We start from the raw sequence: 22,137 nt of genomic DNA, 5'->3' as shown, positions 1-22,137 counted from the left end.
CTCCATTGTTGGCTTGATATATCTTATGTTCTTTGTGGTGGTTTTAAATTTTATTTTTTTTCAAGCAGAACTGTCTAGCTACAGTAGATGTGAAGTACTAAATGTTCAGAGAACAATTCTTGTTGAAGGGGACCTGTCAAAGCTGTTTGTGTTTCAGCCTCCTGCTTAGGACTGGGTCGATGTTTTATTGGGACTGGATTGTTCAGAATTTTGTTTTCTTGCATGTAAAACCTACAGGAATGGAGCCTTGGCACTAAGAGAATATTTATTTTCTTCTCTCTAGGTGGCACCCCCTGTCAATTTTTGCATGTGTTTTACTTGCAAATCTTTCATCCTTTACCAGTTCAGATGGCAATTGAAAAAGGCTTCTGATTGGCAGTGCACAAACTGTATGTGTTGAGAGGGAAAGAATAGGTGATTATGGTATAGATGGCAATGTATGTGTAGCTTTGTAAATGCTGAATGTGAGTTCAAGATCTCAAAGAGTAGAAGGAAAAGTTTAATTATGGCTTTTTGGGAGAGTTATATGCAGTATAAAAGTTATACATTTATTTCTTGAATAATAAATAGCCAGGCTACTCTGATGCAAAGAATAAAAGGTGATAAGAAAATTAAACACATTAATTCTTTGCATAGCTAACAGTACTGTTTTTCTTCCTTGATGTCTTGGAAGTATTAGTATCATTATTACCAGCTTTATTCTTCATGTGTAGCTCACAAATTAAGACATTAATTTCCTAAAAAAACTCTGAACACTTGAAGTTTTTTGGCTCATGATTTTTCTGCTTTGTTATTCCCTTGTGCTGGTGGATATCAAGTTGACCTCAAATAAGGAGGCTGTGCTGACTGAAGCTTTGGGACTAACCTGCTTGGCTTGGCTCAGTCTGTAGGTTTTCCTTTGGCAGTTCTCCAGGCTGGAAATTGGAGGTGGTAGTGTTTTCTAGGCTTAGTTCCAGTAAAAGACATATTACTTTTATGTTCTGTTGTATGAGTTTCAGGTGGGAGAGGGGATGTAATCAATCAGATTTGCAGATAATCATATACATACTTACGTTTTTCAATCAAGACTATAGTACGCTGCTTTTTCTATTTTGTTCTTTAAAGATAGGTACTTTAAAATACAGCTTTTCAAGCAGGTAATTCAGTGCAAATTGTAGGTTCCTTTATAAAGAGAAAAAAATACTCTAAGAAGTCATAAGAATGTCATAATGCATGGGAAATTACTAAAAAGGAAAATTCTTACCAACGTATAATCAATTACTATGTTGCTCAACATATTTGCTGTTTAAGCTTATCCATCTGTAGTGAGTGCTTAATAATATTAATTCTTTACAAAAAAGGTTTTGTATAAACAAAGCTTATGTCAAAATTTTATATGAAAAATAGCTTTAACTTAAGTAGTTTTAGGAGGTGCATATAGTCTTAAGCAGACAAGATGAATCTGAAATTGCAGAAACCAAATTTTATCTACCCAGTAAATAAATTGTTCATCTTCTATTTCCTAACTCCTAATATTAGATAAGGGTTTATTCCATCATCTCAGAAGTTTTCTCACTAGTATTTCATAGTAAGACTAGTTATACCTGTATCAGTGTATCAGGATGACTAACCTGGTAATACCACACTTTCTAAGTTTGTAGTTCTGCTGTGAATTGCTGCAAGTGGTTTTCTCTGTCTCTAGTTACTTCAGATATTTAAAATTCTGCTGTAAACTTCACTGTCTTGATGTGCCTTGAGTTATTAAGAGATGAGTGTTGCATAGTAATGAAGTACTAGTTGATACTCTCCCCTGTATTTTGTTTGCAATTTTCTTTAGTCATATCAATTCAAAAATTGAATCATACGCTTTCTAATGTTGTGACAGATAAGTCACATTGTAGAAAAGACTCTCATGCTTGGAGGCTGCCAAGTAAATGATGTCTAAAATTATTGGGCCCTCCCTAACATCCAGTACAGCTGCAATCCCATCAGAAGGGGGGTGTTTTGTAAATGTGTCATATGTATTTTGGAGCTTAAATCATGTGGAAGAGGCTATGTGGGATGAATCCAATGTGTTTTTTCTGCATGCTTAACAGTTTTGGGTGATGCAGCAAATCATACAGTTTTAGTCAGATTAGAGATTATGTGAAAGAGATATGGTACCTTAGTGTTTCACAAGTCAGAAGTGTCCTGTTTTTGATAAAGGTTAAAATTTTCAGTATAGCAACTTGGAAAATCTGATGTTTGCTTTTTTTGGATAATACAAACTTGTTAATGGCTAGTATTTCTTACCTCAGCTATTCATTCTAACTGAAGTCTGGAATAAACAGTGTTTAGACTGCACCTTGAAAATGTTGGCCATGAATGTCACAAACTGCTCATAGCAGCCCTTAACAACAGTACTTGCTTTTGGATTACTTGGCTCCTGTGGGAATGGTCTTGATTGCCTGGGACTAGTTACAGACATTTCTCAAGTACACAAGGTCTAATTATACTTCTAGTACATTGATGGTAAATTATGAAGACTTGGCATTGTGGACTGTATAAATGTTTGAGTGCCTGGTTTCCCTTGTTGGTCCTGTCTGCAGTGAAAGCAGTTAAGAATTAAATTTAGAAAAGTTTGTGCTGTGAAGCCACTGTGGTGCCTCTGCTGAGGTGACTGGAGCTGATGTGATAATGGTGTTCACCCCCCACCCCAAATATCCCAGATCTTATTTCCCAATCTCTACAGGTGACTTTTTCTCCCTTAAAATGATCTTCTCAAAAGGCTGCTTTTCCCAGGCATTGCAGGGAGGCCATCAAGCAGAGCAGGCGTGCTGGGGGAGTTGAATGTGTGGTCTGTGTGAACAGCCCCCACAGCTCCTGAGCCTGCAGAGACAACATTCCCTGATCAAATCAGTGATGGCTGATCAAAGCTGGCATGGTGGTCAGTAATAAAAGCAATAGTCCTTCCTTCTCATTCCATGTTTAATACTTGTTTTTTCTAGTTATGATGCTGTGTAAAAATCTCATGCAGGCTTTTCTCTCCTGGAGTACTGTGAAGTTTTGTTTGTTACAATAAAATACAGAGGTAAATAAAAAGTGGATGATGACAAACAAAGGCCAGGAAGAAACATACAATGGCAGGATATTTGTGTGCATGACAGAGGGATTGGCAGTATATGTTTGTGCATGACAAAAAGAAAACAAATCATGTCTTTTAGATGATGTACAAGTACATACACGTTCTAAGACTAATAGAATGTAAGGGGTTATTTAGTTAGGTGGAATACTGTAGGTTTATGGAGAGGAAAATTGTTACAGGGAGAAAGATTTGGAGAGGCAGTAAAGAATCCAGGTGTTGCTGTAGGTACCTTTTATCAAACCATCTTTTTGACAGTTTCTTAAGATGGCTGTCCATTTAAATCTGCTTCAAGTTTGACAAAGAAACAATCCTATAGTAAGGGTAGGTTGTGTTTGTTTGATATTTATAAAGGATAATAATTTTTATTTAACTTTTTACCATATCTTTCAAATAGTGACCTATACAGTAGTTTGAATATACAAGTGGTTGATCTTATCCAGTATATCATGACTTCCTTTTTAAGTTCTGGAGTTTATTTTTAAGAGAGGTGAAATAAGACTTGTGGAAATGAGCAATGAAGCAGTAGCTAGAGCAGCTGGGCAGTTTTCTGTCAGGGAATTCAAATAACAATTCTTACTCCATCCTGTTTCTGCCAAAGTGGGATGAGTGGCAAAGGTAGTGAGGAATATCTGGTGTGTTATTTCAAATAAATCAGGAGTTCTGACTTCTGATTTAAAATATTTTTTTTTATTATTCTGTTTAGTAGACAAAACTTTCAGTTTTAATTTCTTGTGGATTTATTTAGAAAGATAAATGTTGAGATTAATTTATTGCAGTTAATGTTCTTGCAGCTTTTCAATATGGAAGTCAAACTAATGCAGCAGACTTGAAAGCCAAGTTTGAAAAGAAACTCATGTCTTATGTTTGCTGCTGTGGCAAGCTAATAAAAAACCCAAACCCACAATATACAAACCAGCTTTAAAACAGAATTCAAGGGTTATTGAAGTCTATTATTTTGTCACTGTGCAGGGCTTTTACAGCAGTAGGAGGTGTGTGAGCTCGTTCTCACCACACAAGTAAATGTTTTAGAAATGATAACAACTGCTGTTTCCAGGTTACTGAAGTCCTGCAAGAATTAATAGCACTTGACCACCAAGAGAAGAATGTAGTTTTTTTTTTTCAAAAATTCTGTTTTTTCCCTGAAGTCTCTTGCACTGTGACTTTGTTTTGATCCCAGCAGCTTTGTAGTGGTGTAGTAATCCCTGACTCTTTCCTCCAAACTAGACCTTGATTTCTGCTAACACAAAGGGGGTCTGTTAGCAATAGCTAGCAGTGGAATCAAATGGGAATTGATAAGCTGTTGTTTACAGCTTCATTAAAATGAGTTCTGGTAAATAAAACATCTGAATTCTTTCAAGATTAAGGTGCTTTTAAGCATTTATTGATATGATTAGAAACAGTTTTGAATATTCTACTAGTAAATAAATACATGCTTAGAAGAGGAACAATAAGCTGCTTTTAGCATGGGGAGAAAATCTAATCTTTGGTTTCCAGTTAAACAGTACTGAATAACAAGAAGAATTTGTGAATTTATAATAAAAATGTGTTAGTAAACCAGATGAATATTTGACTCAGTTGTGTCCATATTACAAACAAATTAATAATTATATTGTTCCTGTAGGTTATCCGTGAATGTGATTAATGTTCAGCATTACATTTTTTAGTGTGTTTCGGCATCATGGAAACCTGAATGTTTAGCAAGAACACAATTTCAAATTAAAGCAATAAATCAGAGCTAGTGAAGTAAGGTGTTCAGTGTGCCCCACTCCTTGACAGCCACTGAGAGAGAGCAGTGCCTTGTCCCACTACTTCTGGCAGCAAGAGCCTCTTTATCAGCTACTGTCGTTCCAGTCACGCTTGTGTTCACGTCTTTGCTACATGCTCTGCTGATTACCTTGGAAAAGGGCAATGCTGTAACTGTTCAACTGACCTTTCAGTTTATTTTCTCTTGTGTAATATGAAACATGAGCTAACGCAGCCTCAGTCTACCGATTCTGAGAAAATCTGTCGCTGTGTTTCTGTAGCTTTCTGCTCAGATGTGATGAGGTTTCTCTGTAGTTACATTAATTCCAGAAACTCCATCAACTTCAGATACCATCACAACGGTGAAGCAAATTATTATAGCTAAAAGAGGGGCTGTAGTGTACAATTCATGCATTATAAAGACTACTTAGCAGAGGAATAGTGGGACAATGACTATGAAATGAAGAAATCCTATACCTAAATAAATGAAGTATGCTGCTGGTATATTTGTCTCCTTACACATTGAGAAAAAACATATAGAACTCTCATTATTTTGTAATTGCTGTCTTATTTAGACTGTGCCCTCATGATAGAAAATCTGTCTTGACTGCTTTGGCAGATACAGAATATACATAGCTGTACAGGAGGTTGTAGGTTTGGGGATTTGTCTGTGGTTGTTTTTTTTTGTTTGTTTGTTTTTAATTTTTTTTTTTTGCTTACTTTGCTCCTTGAGGAATGTATGCTTTAGTTTTTTCATTTTAAATAATTACTATATACCTTTTATTCTATTAGAGGGTTAAAGTAAATGGCTTTCTTGTAGGAAGTGTTGATATGTGCACAGTTCTTTCTTTTTCTCTCCTGGAATTGATGTCTCTAAGTAGTTTGCTGGGCTTCTGATGGAAAGAAAATGCTTCTTGGTCCTTCTAAACACTAGTAATTTGTTACACTTACCCTGTGAGGTGCATCCGTGTGTTTCTAATAAACTGAAGTAGGTGAGAGATGAACAGGAGTGCATATAAGGGAACCTCTAAATATTGGCCACGGGGAGGTGGTGGGAGGGGGATTGTTTTTAGGATTGGGATTGGTTTAGATAAGGCAGTGGAGCAATTGTTGATAATTGATTGCATTACATTTGCATTTGGTACATCTTGTAATCTCTCCTGCATTTGGTTCTGAATTGAGAGCTGTGTGTGTTCATTCCAATGCTGAAGGCAAAAACATTACAGCTGTCAAATGCTGCCAAAGCCACTAAGTTACCTTAATGGCTAAAGCAGGGAAGCTGCTGCTGGTCAGCAACAAATAATCTTCTTGCTAAAATACTGTGAAATGATATTTATCCATATTACACCTCACAGTTTATAGGTCTTTACATCTTTGCTAGAAATTGCTGGTAGGATGTCAGGAAAATATATAGTTCCCCTTTTTCCATATTTTGTAGTGCTTTTACATACAAGACTTTTTGTTAGGGCTTGACTTGCGTGTCATTGTGCTTCAGATTATTTTGTAAGGAGGTAATGGTGAATCAGATACCTTGTTTTGTGTTGATGGCTTTCAACAGAGCAAGTGATTATGCATTATTTATCCCAAGGAAATCTTTCTTAATTTTTGATGCTGGATTTAGTTTGAGATGTGAACTACATTAGTGTTCTATGCATAGATGCTTTACCTCAGCATTCTGAAATCATGAAGCATCCAAAGAGAATTGGGAATTATTCATTATCTGCCATGTAGAGAAAATTTGGAAAAGTGTTTTTTCAGGCTTTTGCCTTTCTTGCTCACTGTTACAAGTTCTCTTCTGGATGATCTTCTAGTAGCTAGTAAAAAACATTTTTGGTAGGAATTACAACAAAAATTATTTAACTGTGTAAGTTCCTTATTGGAATAACTATATCCTCAATTTGGGTAACTGTTGATTTTGTTAGTCCTGAAAAGACCTTAATGCCATTGGCCAACCTGCAGAAGTCTTAGTTTTCAGCTAAAAGTGTGTTTTAAATTGCCTCTGATGCTGGAGGAGAGGCAAATTGCGTTGTAGTGAACAAGTTTGTGAGTGGAGCAATTAGAACATTTGGGGAATTCAGATTTAGCTATGGGGAAATGTCTTAAGATGGTGATTTAAGAATCATGTAATAACTTCACTTTTAACCTGCAGTAAAACAAAATTAAGTGGTCATCTCCTGGATCTTTATAAACATCATCCATGGCTGTCTTGTGCTTCTAAAGGATCTCTCTCTGACTTGTTCTAATGCTTCAAAGGCCATGTGAGTTACATGTTGTTGATGGTCCCTAATCTAAAAAGATTTCATGAATGGGACACAATTTGCTTGCAGAAAGTGCGAGTCAGTCAACTGCAGCAATAAAATTGGTAAAAGTTAAAAATGCTGTAAATCTGTTGTTCTCAAGTAGTCATACCTACCCAAGATTTACTATGCCTTTACTTCCTATTTTCCTGAAGTGTGGTTACTCTGTGTAATACTCTGAATAGCCAAATGAAAAGTGCATGACAGGGGTGGAGAAAAGAATGAAGTTAAACCCAAAGTTTTGGTATATTTTCACTAGTGACAAATGAAATTGAAGAAACTGCCAGCAGGAATTTACTTGTATTGTGTTATTCTAGTTCAGGGTGGTCTGGTGCCTTTCATTTGCTGGGCTGCAGAAACTTGCTTCAGGAAGACCTTTATCTCTCCTACCTCAGTCTTCCTGCAATCCATTCCTTTCTAACCAGTTGAATGATGAGAGACTGAGGAAATAACTGGCTACAGACTAAAGGGGAAGATGAGAATCGGGGCCTCACTTATCTGAGCAGGGACTCTGCACTGGCTCTGGTGTTAGTGCAAGTCTTTGTAACTACATCTTCAAAGTGATTAGCAATATTAGAAAGAGGTAATTTGAACAACCCCATAAAGCTATGGGCTATGGTCCATGACACTGACATTAATTTAAATGTTTGTACTTGCTGGAAAATTGAGGATTTGGTTACAGAGAGTACCTTACTTTGTGTTTTCTTTCATCTCCTGTTCCCTTTGGTATCTGCAGAATTGGGCTTTCTGTATGGATATCAGATACCATTTTCAAAGTCTGTCCATCTGTCCTACTTGCTTTTATCTTTTGAATAAATTAACATTAATAAGGGACCAATACTGTAGAAATAAACTATGACCAAAAAGCTGATGTGGACATAAAAGATTAATAGCTACTAAAACCAGCATCATAAGCAGAAGAGGGGCTAAAATCACTAATTTTGGTGTTGTCACCACAGGTTTTACTGTAAGCTGACTGTTCTATAACCTGCAATAACAACAGCTTTGTAAAAAAACATGAGTGGACATAAAAATATCTTGAAGTTTTGCAGCCTTCTTGGCATTCAGGACCAGCCTCTTTAAATGACAGTATCTTGTATGCTGCCAAGGCCTTTTTGGTTATATTAGTTTCTGTTTAGATTCGTGTGATTCCTGAGAAACTAAAGCTAATCTGGTTAAATTTAAAAGTTTAAAATACTACAATACCTCTTTGATATTTTATGACGTGGCCAGGAAGGAGTGAGTACCTCTTCTGTTTGGAAGAATAAAGATGTGAAAGGTTTATGTGGAGCTATAACTCAGTGCTTTGACTTACCATCAGACTCTTCAATAATCTGCCAAAAGTCATATTTCAATAAAGCAGTCGACTTTGGGGAGGAAGGAGAAGCTTAGCTTTATTTTTCTTATGCTCCATATTGAGGTTTTTGATAGTCTTTATTCTATTTTAACCACAATTTTAACCTGAGACTTTTAATGAGTTCAATAGTTGAACTAACTTAGTGGTTATAGGAACTGCAGAACCAGGGTGTTTGCATATCAAAATTACAGAATATATAGAACATTATGCTTTTTGGTGTAAGGGTTTATAGTTTAGCATTAAATTGAGAACTCTTTACTTCTACTGCATAAGTTTTAGTTGTATAGGTATCTATAAAACAAAATATTTGAGGGTGTTTCAGTGACAAGTATGAGGAATAAGTGCTTACCTGACATGTCAATTCTTGAAGTGGTTGCTGATGTAATACTGTGTTTACTTGGAAGGCTATTTTTTGGCAGAATATTTGTTTACTGGATAGCCGTTATAGTAATTCATGTTTGATGTTTTAATCCTGCTTCTATGGAAAGTCAGCCAATTCCTACGCTTCTGTTGTAAGGCTTCAAGCAAAGCTGCATATGAAGCATGGGATTTAAAGCAATTCTGTGTTACAAATTATGAATGTAACAATAGGAAAAGACTGTTGTGACCGTGTTTCAGGTGATGTTTACAATTACCAATGTTTCACACTGAACTAATGATGGGGAGGGCAACAATGTTGGTGTAAAAGTATTTGGAAACAGAGTAGTATTTTGTTTCAATCTGGGTAGTCAGTGTTCTTGGGCTAATGTTAAGACTGAAAATCTTTTCAGTAAGTCTGAAGGCAACAATTTCAGTTTTAAGAAGCATTGATATATTAACAGAGGCTAGATGAATGAATATGGGACTTGAAAACTCTGTCGTAAAAGCTCCAGGAGCCAGGAGTTCACCATAAGCAGCCCCACTTCTGCTGCCTGCACTTGTCAGATTTGTGTTGCTGTACCTGTAGTAAAGGACCTAATGTGCTACACCTTTCAGTTCATTCAGATGCTCTGTTCAGAAATTCTGTAGATCTTCTTGTTGCTCAGTTTAGGTTTATTTTGTCCCAAATGTAATGGTTGTACTTTTCAAGTCATAGTTGAGTACAGTGTAATCCTTGTAATCCTCACCAGTTAACACTCCTCACATTAACACTCAGATATTGCAAAATGTTAACAGACTTTGCAGTCTCTGAGAACTTGAAAAGTATGAAGGCAGAAGTCAGTCTTTTGTTGTGACTTACAGCTCTAGATGCTGAGGTTGTTCCCATGTCCAGAATGTTGAGATTCTCACTTACAAAATGCATTCAGAGTTTGTCATAGAAGTATATATATGCATATCTTGCATAGCTGAACCTGACATAACTTTCAATGTTGAAGAAGAAATTACAAAATGTAATATTAATCAATTGTTTATCTCTGGTATTAAGACTTGTATGCTATTAGTGAACAATATAAATATTAGGAATTGGTTGAACAACAACAACAAAAAATTCCTGTCTTTTTCTGTGTGTAATCCTGGGGTGTCACTTTGGAAGATAAAAAACCACTGTTCAACAAGCCGTAGGAATGTAGAAATGAAATACCATGAACACAAAACCCTAAAGTTCCCTAAATCTGGACGTGAGCATGTACTTAATTCAGTGCTTTCCTTCAAAGAAGCAACAGGCTACAGTTGCTGCTTTACAAGACCTTTCTGCTGTTTTACAAAGCCTTCTGTGACAAGTAATGTTGTTCTGTGTCCAGAAGTATTTCATCTCCTGAGATGAGTTTTTGGAATAGTTCATAGTAAAAGTAATTGATCCATTTCAGGAGTTGGTGAATTTTTTGGTGAGCTTTGCGCAAACTGCATAATCTCAGGAGGTGGTTAAAAAGAATAAATTCTTTCTAGATTATAATTTTAAATCAATTACAGAGAACACTAGTTGTTGCAAAAAATCTGTCTGCAATGTGATGCAGCAATTATAACTGAATTAACTTAGTCTATTAAAAACAGCATGCTTCTGAACAAATAGAAGGAGCATTCTTACTCAATGTACATGATGCTGTGTTGCTTGTTCCAAGTCTATCCTGTATAAAAAGCCATTGTAAAAATGTTATACATCCTTGCTCAACAATTCTTCTAATATGTTCCCTTTCTTGCCTCCCCTGCCTCTCCTCCCAAAAATAATTTATTGAGCATGTAATCTTGCTCACCACTCTTTGCAAATTGAGCAAAGAATAGTCTTTTTTTTTACAGTGATACTCATGATAATTTCATATATTAACTGCCATAGTTTATTTGTGTCATGGTTTGCTTAAACTCTGAATTTACTGAAAGGCAAAAATTGAAGCAGTGGGTGTTCTTAGTGCATTTATAACAAAAATCGAGAGTTTACAATGTCTGTATTACTGATTTTTTTCCCAAAGGCACAGAATCACATAAGTGCTTTCTGAAAGTCCATTTTTATCCATCCCACATACAAATCCTGAATTTGCTAGATGATTATTTCTTCTGCATGAGGTGAATGGGTTTGATTCCTAGGAAGGGGTCATGTTGAGGAAGAGGAGTAGGCCAGTGGCATGTATTGCACCTCTAGCTGATGTGAAGTGAATTGTAGCCTTTTTTCTTTTCTGTGCTGAAATTTCAGTCCTTCTTTATGGCCTGATGTTCTTCTCTGGTATAAAGGATTAATTTCCTTCTTCTGCAGCTTTCAAAGGTTTGTGACTGAATTTTGTTTAAAAATTAAGCTCACTTCTCCTTTTACTTTCTGAAATACCACATTCTTAAAGCTGTAACAATGTATTTGTGGCAAAAGGGGGAAGAAGAATAATTTTGGTTAGATTACATATTTCAAAACTCCCTCTTCTATTTTATGTGTGTCAAGCTCATTGCTTCAGTTACGTCTTCTCTGAAGTTACAGCAGCTACCCATAGTAAAACAGATCCTGCTTCAGCCACAGTGGAACAAGGTGGAAGCAATACATGGGACAGGCAGCAATTTTTAAACAGCTTATGTATGGCAGAGAAACATAGATTTGCAGGTAACACTCCAAATAGACTTCTTGTTATATATTTTTTTTCCTTAACCAATTAAATATATGTGCACAGACAAAATATATATCGATATGTATATAACTGTACTTCTTGTATCATACACTATATTAAAGAATGACTTACATTTCAAAGCTGTAGGGGTTGTTTTATTTTTTTCCCTGAGGAGAACCCTTCAAAAATAGAGTAATTTGAATTTACCAGATGATAGATATTGAAATTCTGAGGGTATTTGTGACTTGCTCTGTTTCTGTATTTAAGCTTTATATAAATCTTTGTCATTGCAGCTGTTTAAAATGTAAGTCAATCAACTGAGTTTGTGTGTGTATATATATATATATATATGTATGATACACTTATAGTTGGAAATCTGACAAAATATTTTCCCTCAAGAAATTGATTATCAGAGCAGTAGTAGTTGGTAATGCACTTCTGAGGATTATACCCATGAGCAAATTTTAAAGGAATAATGCAGGTGGATGGGCAAAAATAGTTATGAGTGTATTTGCTACAGTGCATCCTGGAGGCATTTTCAAATCTTTCTCCCTTTCAAGATGACCATCAGTCTAATAATAAAATAATAAAAACTCACTGGAAAGTTAACTGTAATAGTAGTCATAGTACTCCGTATTAATACAGGTAGTGCTGTTTACCTTAACTAGTAATTAGACATTTTATTATTCTACTTTAAAATAATTAAGGGCTAAAAAAGTCAGAACATTGCAATGAATCACAGAGTTCTAAGTCCTGACATTGCAAACAGACTTCTTTTTCTTTAAGCAACAAGGTGCTATTCCATAGTGCTGATTTAGTGTTTCTATTTCCTATTGCAAAATGTAGAAAGTGTAATAAGGCTGACAAGTTTGGTTTTGCTGGGGTTCTTACAGGTTTTTATACACTTCAGAAGACTTGACCATTTATGAAAAAACACATTTCTGATTTACTTCAAGAGTGTCTTACTGAAAACAAACCAAAAAAATTGTACAGGTAGCATTAATTAGATGCTCAACTGAAGCTTTTAGCTGTGCTCTTGCACAAAAAAGCTCATAATTTAGTGGTCAAAGTTGACTATCTTGCTTATATTGGTTCCCCTGATGTTGCCATCAATTCCAGGTAGTGGAGAAAACATAGCAAAATGTGTCAAAAAAAATCTTAAGCTGTTACAGTCAAAGGTTTATGCTAGAGTTTTAGGGCATTTCAGTTCCTATTGGTGTAAGTAGGGTATGGTCCAAATAATTACTTTTATGAAGCTGTAATTTTTTCCAAATCTTTGTGGTGTCAGGGACTGACTGCAAAGTCTTGCTGATATCTCTGTAAAGAGGTTACCTAATGAGCCCCTTTCTGCAAGGAGCAGATGGGTTTGTCCATGCTGACATGCTGTACTGCAAACTTTTCAATGGCCTGAGATTGTCTTGTCTATTAAAACTGGCTGTGAGAGATGTGGCAGGCCTATCCAGCTCTCCCTAGGAGGGTTGTGTCTGATATTAATAAGATGGAAGGAAAAGTGCTAGGCTGTTCAGAGTGTGAAGTTCTCCTGTTGTGTAGTAATAGTGGGATTTCTTGACTGCCAATCAGGAATTGTAGTTTTAGTCTGAAAGTGCAAAATGTTCCTTTAAAGTAGAGAAAGCACTGACAAACACAAAGATTGCAATTTTAGACTGTGTAACAACCATGGAAAAAATTGCATGGTTTGTATTTGATTTTTTTTTTTCTTTCTATTCCAGTAGAAAGCAGTGAATCCTGTGTTAGTGTGTTTCATTTAATTTTTTTTTAGGTTTTTACACTAGTTAATGTAAGATAAACACTTGCTAATCTTTCTGAAACATGTTCTCTGTTTTCATTGCAAGGTATTCTCTGTTTTATAACCACTTGAAGAACATTGAGGAAAGTGAAGGCGGCCTTGATAAATTTACCAAAAGTTACAAAACCTTTGGAGTTAACCAACTTGCGGATGGTGGAATATACTGCAAAGAGTGGGCACCAGGAGCAGAAGCAGTGTTTCTTGCAGGTGACTTCAGTAAGTATTCTTAGGAAAATTTCTTCTCCCCTGCACAATGTTTTACATCAATATTCTCTTCTTTTAAAGACTGTTTTGTCACAATTATGAAATTCTGATAGTAAAATATGTATGCTATGGCTTAAATGGATAATATTTTCCTCTTATTTTATGAAGATGTGTTTCTGTTGCATGGTCAGTGTTAGGCATTTTTTAATACCCCAAAGGCAATGACTCATGTCACACTGGATCACACTGCAACTCGAGGTTGTATCTAAACTTCATGAAGTTCTTTTTAAAGCTTTATAACTAGACTGTTATAAACCTATATGCAGGGATGCAAAAATAATAAGGAAATAATTTGCTTCATCTTCTTATACTGATAAAGCAACAGTGTTGTCTAAGGACTAAGGCCCTTGAGAATTCTCACCCATCCTGAGAATTTAGACACAAGTTCTGCTGGAAAATGGTAGCCTAAAATCAAACTAAATATTACTGATAGAGTAGCTACTCTTTTTTTGAGAGGGCAGAAAAAGAAAGACATTAGCAGAATTTAAGGTGGCAGTGTTACATGGAAGAATTGCTTTGCTTGCTCTGAGAACCAAGAAGACTATTCCCTTTGAATTTGAAAGGAAAATATAAATTTGCTTTTTATTTGAAGGCTAGGTACACTTTAATGTAAATTGTAAAAATTTTAGATGAAAGTGACATTCATCATTGTTCTTCAATCCTGCCATACAATTCCTTGCTCTCCTTTTTGTTTAGGATTTCAGAGAGCTTTGTTCTGTTTTTCCCTTTCACCTCTACTCTCTCTTCAGTTGGGTCTGCCAAAGTACTAGGTCTTGCATTGCTGGTTTTTACTGAACGGGACTTTATCTGTGAAATTATTTTGTTCATTTAATTGTGTTTCAGACGCGTGCAGTTTTATTTATCTGACTTTGATATTGCCAAAATACTCATCTAGGGAGTGTTCAGTGTATTTATATTGCAAAGAAGCAATATGATAAAAAAAGTCCTTTGAAACAGTTAACTGCTTCTGCTCAAACACAAAGCTAAATGTTGGCCATTCTCTACTCCTGTCTGAGGAAACCATCAAAAGGACAATCTCTATTTTAGGCAGGTTTTTACTTAAAAAAGAAAAAATCCTGGTTTTGATGCAGAAGTTGAACAGAAGAGTTAATGCAACCCTGTTTTCAGCCATGATCCTGTTGGATATGACTAACATAGTGAATGATAAAGTAGCTTTTCTTGAAGTGCTGCTTGTCATTTTATTGGAATAGACATTGATAAATAGGTTAGCATAGTTCTTGCATTTTTATATTGCAATCGGATGTGTCCTCTGACACTGAGTAATGAGTCGTGTATAGTTCACCTACTGCTTGATAATAGTGATCTCAGATATCAGTGTAGACTGCAGGGCAGCTAGATCAGGTTATTTTCATAGGTCACTTTTATATGTCTAAACATGCAGAAAATTCTTCTCCTTGTCTCTCCTCTACTTGCTGCAACCCCATCCATTGCTTAAGGTTTTCATGGGATGGGTGCAGGTTAAATGTCTCAACTCAGCTAAAGGCTAGAGTGCACTTGTTTTAAATATGTATTTTAAGAGATGGTGATATTAAAACCAGACTTTTAATACTATGTTTAATATTTTGAAAACATGTTATAACTTGTAAATTGGCTTATCAGGTTGCAGGGGGAAATACATGCATACCAGAACAGGGTGGCTAAACACTAGAATAGTTTTCTAAACTCTACTTCATTTAAAATATTTGACCTAATACATCATATGAAGCAGAAATTTAGGACTAATGTCTTAGAGTAGTTGTATCTAGACACTAATGAATACAGCAATATGAAGAGAAAATAAATTAAAAGAAATTCATTGTGATGTGGAAAAACTGTATTTCTCCTATATGTCATTCAGTCATAGTAAAGTATTCATCCCCTAAGGGGACAATAGTGTATTTGGAAGGCATGGAAGATTGTCATTTAATTCATATGATCTTGAATAATATTCTCATGAGAAATTGGATTGCAAAACCCTAAGATTTAGAGTCAGATTGCTACAGATATGTTTAATTAAAACTGAATCCCTTTAACCTTTCTTTAAGTTTTCAAGCAGGTTAAAGTCTCAGACTAAATTTATGATTATATTGTGTTTAAATTGGATATTGGGATTGCTTTTAATAAGATTTTTTTTTATTAAAACTTTTTTGTAAAAAGAACCATAGTGTAACCACATCAGGGGAAGTTGGAAATCTTAGACAAAGAAATATTGAACTTAGATGACAGAAGCTCTTCAGGTTTTAAACTGAAATATTGTAGTATATAATACAAAAAACTGTCAATTCATGCTTTTTGTTTTGGCCATGAATACCAGTGTTTTCCTTAATAATATGGTATTATCTGAGAATATTTTAATGTTTGATGTAAAGACACAGAGTATTAGTCTCTGGTATTTAATCTTAAGTTTTTTGACGATCAAAAACTAGTAAAAATTAAAAAGGCAAGTATAAGTTGTGTACAGAGACCTTGAACTTTTTTTTCCAAATTTATAATTAAGCTTATAGTTGATACCTTTGTTATCAATAATGTGTAAGATAAACATGAATAATTTACTTCTGTAATTAAATACATGTGAGGCCTCAGTACTATACATGCAAAGTTTTTTTCTGAATGACTTTTATGCCTTATAACAGACAGAAAAATCTTTGCTATTAAGGTATTTTTGCCCAAATTATGGGATTTTTATACCTTATTCTGAGAAACTTGTAATGAATGGGATAGCTCCAATTTTATCACTGTGCATTTTGGGGAAAAAAAAAAAACGAGGAACTAGTAACAGCACACAAATCTGTAAGTGGATTGGAGAATGAAGAATATGTATTCAGAGATTTAAAGAAACAAAAAAAGCTCTGGAAACTCCATAATTGGAGAGAAAAAGTATTGTATCTGTTGGTGTTCTAGTACAAAGCTTTGTATTAGAAATGAGCATCCAAAACCATTAAGATTTGTCAATTAGTACTTTCAGCATCTCAGTAAATCAAGTGTATGAGGCTATTAGTCAGCTGAATTTCCAACAGTAGAGGCTCTATCAACATTATAGCTCCTTCAAAAGCTCTCAGTAATAACCCTGAATATTTCATTTGTGTGCTCTATTGCTGAGGAAGCCAGTGACTACTGACAATTTATTTCTGCTTTAAAAATGACTATTTCAAAATAAGTCACTGAACTGTGAATTTTGAGAGCAACCCACGGAACTTATTTGGGAATTGGAGCATTCATATGGTGATGCAGAGGCTCAGTGGGTTATCTGTAAACAATTCCTTAATTTTAAAAAGAAAGCTACTGGTTTTAAAACACTTGAGAGTAAGTATGCATATATTAATTTGGAAGTCAGCATTTGCTATAATACATTGTTATATTTGTAGTTTCTGTTCTTTTATTTGTCTTCCCTCCCCTCCTTCCCAGCTAACATTAATCTAAAATGTTGCTGGAATGTCTCTTTGGTTTGGTTTCTGCTTCATGTTCCTTGCACTAGTGAGGAAGGCTTCTGCTCTGGTTGGAGGGAGGGTAGGATATTTGGTTCTGGGAGGATATTTGTCTATTATTTAACTTTGACAGGATCCCTTCAGAGTGAAAAAATAATACCTTAAGGCACTGTACTTCATAATTTCGGTTTCTGAGAATTTTGTCAGAATATTTTGGGGTTTTTGTATTCCAGATTTTTACTGAAATGGATTCTAGGTACTGTCATGATATCATGCTGAATTTCTTGCTGCTTCCTTTCAAGATTTTTTATAGAAAAATACCTATATTTGATGAATAAAGTCAGTGTTATATTTCTATGGCTGCAGATGATTGAAAGCAGTAGAATAATATAAGGTGGCATTAATATACAGAGAAACATCCTATCTAAGAAGTAATGACACTTGTTTTTATATCAGTGTTTGAGCTGTTTGCCCAATTTCCAACAGCTCAAGAGCAGGATCATTAATGTAATCTGCTTTAAAAATTATTAGCATGGGGAGAAGAAGACCTAATTGGCCACTGTGTAGAACAGAATAGTGTCTTTGGAGAATTTCTCCAGTTATGTTCTGATTTCATATTTTAATCAAGTGGAATACAGGTGTCTTGTTGGGTTACTGGGATTTTGATGCTCTTTCCCTTGTCTGAACTGCTATTTGTCTGATAGACTTTCTTCAAGGATGCTGCGTGTTTCCTGAACTCTATTCTCTTTAGGTGTCCTTAGTTGATCAGAAAGTGTGTGGAAATAAAATTGCTGTAAGAGATTTGATTTCACTTGAGAATTCAGCCTTAGTTTATAAAGGTTTTTCACTTTTGGAAAAAACAGCTAAGTTCTTATATTGGACAAAGTCCATTATTTGGTTAATATGCAAGAACAACTCTTTTCCTTTGTGAGAAATATTAATTTCTTGTGTGAAACTCCATGTTCAGGCATGAGCCTCAGAGGTGTATGGCTATGTCCTTGTCAATGTGAAAGAAAATTCAGGAGATCGAACAAGAAGTCACTCAAATTGTCATTTAGATGGAAATATGCATTTAAATTGAGTTTTTGTCACAAATAGTAGAACCCAAATCTTTATAGCTGTGAATTCTGTTCTACAATACATTAAGCTCAGTTCGTTGTTCTTTGGCATGCTAAGGGTGTAGTTTTGAGCAAGAACTTCCCTTGTGCCTCCTGTTGCTGAGGTAGGATGTAATGTTTTAATAATTGGCTGGGATTGGAAGATCCAGTCACAGAGATGAGACAAAACAAAGTATAAAGCTATCAAAGATGTCTTCTGTGTTGGATTAAGTGATAGCTGAGGCTTGAACTTTTGTACAGAAGCTTTTGCCTTTGTGTATGATTTGGGGGTATTCTGTGATGGTGTCCTTTTCCCCAGTACATCTTCAAGCTGATTATTTGAACTTCTGGTAATCTCTTCAGCCTTTTCCTGTTTGTAGTTGTTGGCAGAATCTTTGAAGTCTCTGTTCTCAAACTAAGGTATTTCTTTTGATTTTTTTGTTTTTCATCTTCATAATAGTCTACTAATCACTTGTTAGTTAGTTGAGTTTGTTTTTGTCTTTTCTTCCTTCAGGCATTTTGGGCTGTGTTTTGCTGAAAAATCAGAAAAACCAAGCAGTAAAACTGAGAGAAGCATGAGCTACTCTCTCTTTGAAAGGAATATTCAGTTTTCAGGGTGTTCTATGTTCTTTATGCCTCTAGCATTAATACAAAGCAATGCTTTCTGTTATAATCTTTCTGAGTTAGCTCCTCTTCAGGGGTAATTAGTAAGCAGTGGGTTTAAGTAGGACCATCTGGGGCAGATGGGTATTGCTTTGCATTTATTTTTAAATCATGAGCCACAGGCTTGCAGTCATGGGCTGTGGCTGGGAACAGGAGGGATTAACTAGAGCATCTGGCATTGCTGGCAGGTGAACGGGAAAATTCAGGCAATTTTGGTGGAATTATCAAATCTGTCTGTGGAGAGCAGAAATATTTAAATAGGTAGAGAGATGTAACCATTCCCTCTCTGAAGGAGGGAAGAGATGTGGTTTTAGTAGAGGTCATGAGAATCTTATTTTAATATTGTAAGAATGCAGTGATTTTGGTGAACATAATAAACTCCATGCAGGTTCCCCTGGGTGAGTTTTATGAAGACTGGGCCTTAGAATTTTTTGCTTTAACTTTTAATTTTGCTCAATATTCATCACCTGGCATATGTGGTTCAGTTTGTGTTGCATCAAGAGATGTAGCTCCATTGGAAAGAGTTTCATGAGAAGCCATGAAGATGGTGGGATATCTGGGAGGAAGAGAAGACAGAAAGAATTTAGAGTAAGTCCCCCAAGATGGGTCTTGACTATCATAAATCCTAAGCAGTTTTTAAAGCAAATTTTTGCAACTTCTTAATATTTTTACTGCATTTTTCGTCTTCTGTTTTCTCATTTTTGCCTGGAATTTTTGAGACAGTCTAGCTACTTTTAGTTTTAAAAAGCCCCATCTTTTTTAAAGTGCTGTTTTCTACGTATTTTTTAGCATGCTCTAAAAAAAAAAATTATATCTATATTTTACTGTATAAACACTATAGTTTGCAGCATAGACATTTTATTAAGGAGTATGGCTTAATTGCCAAGGTGTTGTTTGTTTGATGTTGGTCCTAATAGATATTAGTAGTATTTGTTTATTTCTTTTTGTTGATTGAAACTTCAGCCAAGGGGGAGGAACCATTTAAATCTTACTAATATATGTTGTTCTGCTGTTAAGCAATATTTTAGTAAATACCTTCCCTCTACTAATATGTGTAATTTGGCTCCACTATGCAAATACTTTAAACATGATAAAACTATAATCTAAATAGAATACTGAATTAATTGCATTTCTGTTTTACTCTCTACTGTAAAAGGGGTAGGTACCAGAATATTTGTCAGGCATAGTTATTTTTGTCACATTGTGTGGCCTTGTTTAATTTATGTCTTTCAGTGTTCTTTAAAGATTGGCAGTTCTTGGGTTTAAACAGCTGTGCAAATGAAACCAGCAACTTTGAAAACAGTCTGGTCTTCCTCTGAAATGCAGCACATCCATACATTGCTAGGGAAGATTATCCTTTTGTTGCAGAGCAGATAGTATTTATGATTACTGATGTTTAGGAAAATACATATGCTGATGGATAGAACTTCCTAATTTCTCTACCTCCCCTCCTGTGATTTCCATAGTGATAAAAGTGATTATCCTGTTTCAGTTTAACTGTCCAGTTTTTTATTTCAGTGCTTTCAACCTGACATATTTAGTAGCAATGTTGTTCCTACAAGTCTGAGTTTATATTCTTATAAGGCTGCTTATTTTTCTTTCAATGGTATATGAGTTTTGGTTTGTTGTTGTGGGTTTTTTTGTTGTTTCTTTTTTTTTTTCTTTAATTACAAGAGGGCATGGCATGCAAATAGATGAGCATGAAGGAAGATTAACGTGTTGCTTTAACATGTTGTAATTCAGTTTTCTGTGTTCACTGGCTCCTATTTAGCTTGAGTCTGTTGCCTTGAACTATGTGAAATAGACATTTCAAGGCAAAAAGAAAAAAGGAAATTTCAAACTTCTCTTTTTACTTCCTTCTAGCCTAGAAATTATTCAAATGCTGTAGTATGTAAGTTCAGAAGTAATATCTTCATTCAGAGGAGTTGACCTTGAATGTGCTTCCAACCACTCCAGACATCCTTGGCAGGTGTCTGTTCAGTTGGACAGGTCACAGTAACCATCCTTGCACATCTCCAGTGCTGAGTAAACCCAAGGAGGATAAATAATCTTGAATTATGGGAGTTCAGCTTGCTTCAGTTAATTTTTTTTTAATGACAAAGGAATATTCCTGAAGACTTAAAACTGTGGCATTTAATTTTACCCCTTTTGAATGTGTGTGCAATATCAGGCATAAAAGTATTTGTACCTACTCTCACTAAAGTTTATTCTAAGAAAGATGGAACTCAGAGTTACATCTTTGAATTTTAATTGGATGCATTTTAAGATGACCACTTAGTATTATTTCTTATATTGCAGATGGCTGGAATCCATCTTCTCATCCGTATAAGAAGTTGGAATATGGGAAGTGGGAGTTGTTCATTCCACCTGAAGACGGCCGTTCTCCTGTGCCCCATGGGTCAAAGCTAAAGGTGTTTGTTCTAGACTAACTCTTGTAGCCCTTCTTACTCATTTACTGTCCATTTTGTTTTCTTCTAAGTAACTTTATCATCTTTGAATTGTTCTAAGAAGCAGAATCAGTTTATCTAGTTGAGCAGTGACCTAGAGGAGTGAAACATTAAACATCATAGAGATTTTGAGAACAGGCATATGTGGCTGAAATGTAGTTGTAAAATATTGCACCCTGTTATAAGAGGAAAACAGTTTACAAATTGATAATCTGAAAAAGAAGAATTAAGTCATATATAGGTAAAATTTTTCTGTATTTGATCCATCTACCTGGTGTTAAGATCCTGTTAAAATCTCAATACTTTGGTAATTTTTGCAATACTTTTAACCATGACTTTTCAGATGATTTGTTTTGTTGCTTTAATGGAGCATGCAGATTTGTAAAAATATTCTTTAGGAATTCAGAGTATTGAGTTGAAAGCTTAAGTAAGTGAAAGTGAACAGTTATATTTCATGAGCATCCATGAGCTTAAAATGCTTTCTTCCAGAAATTAATAGAAAATTTCTTTGAGCTGTCAAATGCCACAGTTGTATGCTTAATGCAAATACACTAATGACAACTAACTCACAGCAGAATTGATGATTTCTAGGTGAATATTGATTTAAATCAGAGATGTGCTTTGTTGCACTCAGAACTTGAGTTTCAGAGATACTGGGTGCTAACAGAGGACAGTAATAAGTAATAAAAGAAAGAAATGTACTGAAATTACCTATAGACTAGAAAAATTGAGATTCTGGGAGCATTTGTATAATACCTACTGCATTTTCAGAGGTCCCATCAACAGAACTAAAATACTGAAAAAAAAAAACTATCATTTTTCTGCTGAAAATCTGCTTAGGCAAACAAGAAATCTGTTAAAACAAAGATATGTGTAAAAATGTTCTGGAAATGCTTACTCAGTGTGTGTGCTTATCTCTATGCTTTTTATTA

The 22,137-nt window shown here is 35.1% G+C and overlaps 1 protein-coding gene across 1 annotated transcript in view; it reads left to right on the top strand.

Moving 5' to 3' along the window:
- GBE1 (1,4-alpha-glucan branching enzyme 1) overlaps nt 1–22,137 on the top strand; it is a 138,406-nt gene that overhangs the window by 19,257 nt on the left and 97,012 nt on the right. The window contains exons 2-3 of the mRNA XM_031505937.2: nt 13,356–13,525; nt 21,057–21,169. Of these exons, the coding sequence (XP_031361797.1) occupies nt 13,356–13,525; nt 21,057–21,169 (283 nt within the window). The remainder of the gene's footprint in view (nt 1–13,355; nt 13,526–21,056; nt 21,170–22,137) is intronic.

The sequence above is a fragment of the Lonchura striata genome, chromosome 2, assembly GCF_046129695.1.
Source record: "Lonchura striata isolate bLonStr1 chromosome 2, bLonStr1.mat, whole genome shotgun sequence".
NCBI lineage: Eukaryota > Metazoa > Chordata > Aves > Passeriformes > Estrildidae > Lonchura > Lonchura striata.
This window is presented reverse-complemented; position numbering and strand designations above follow the sequence as displayed.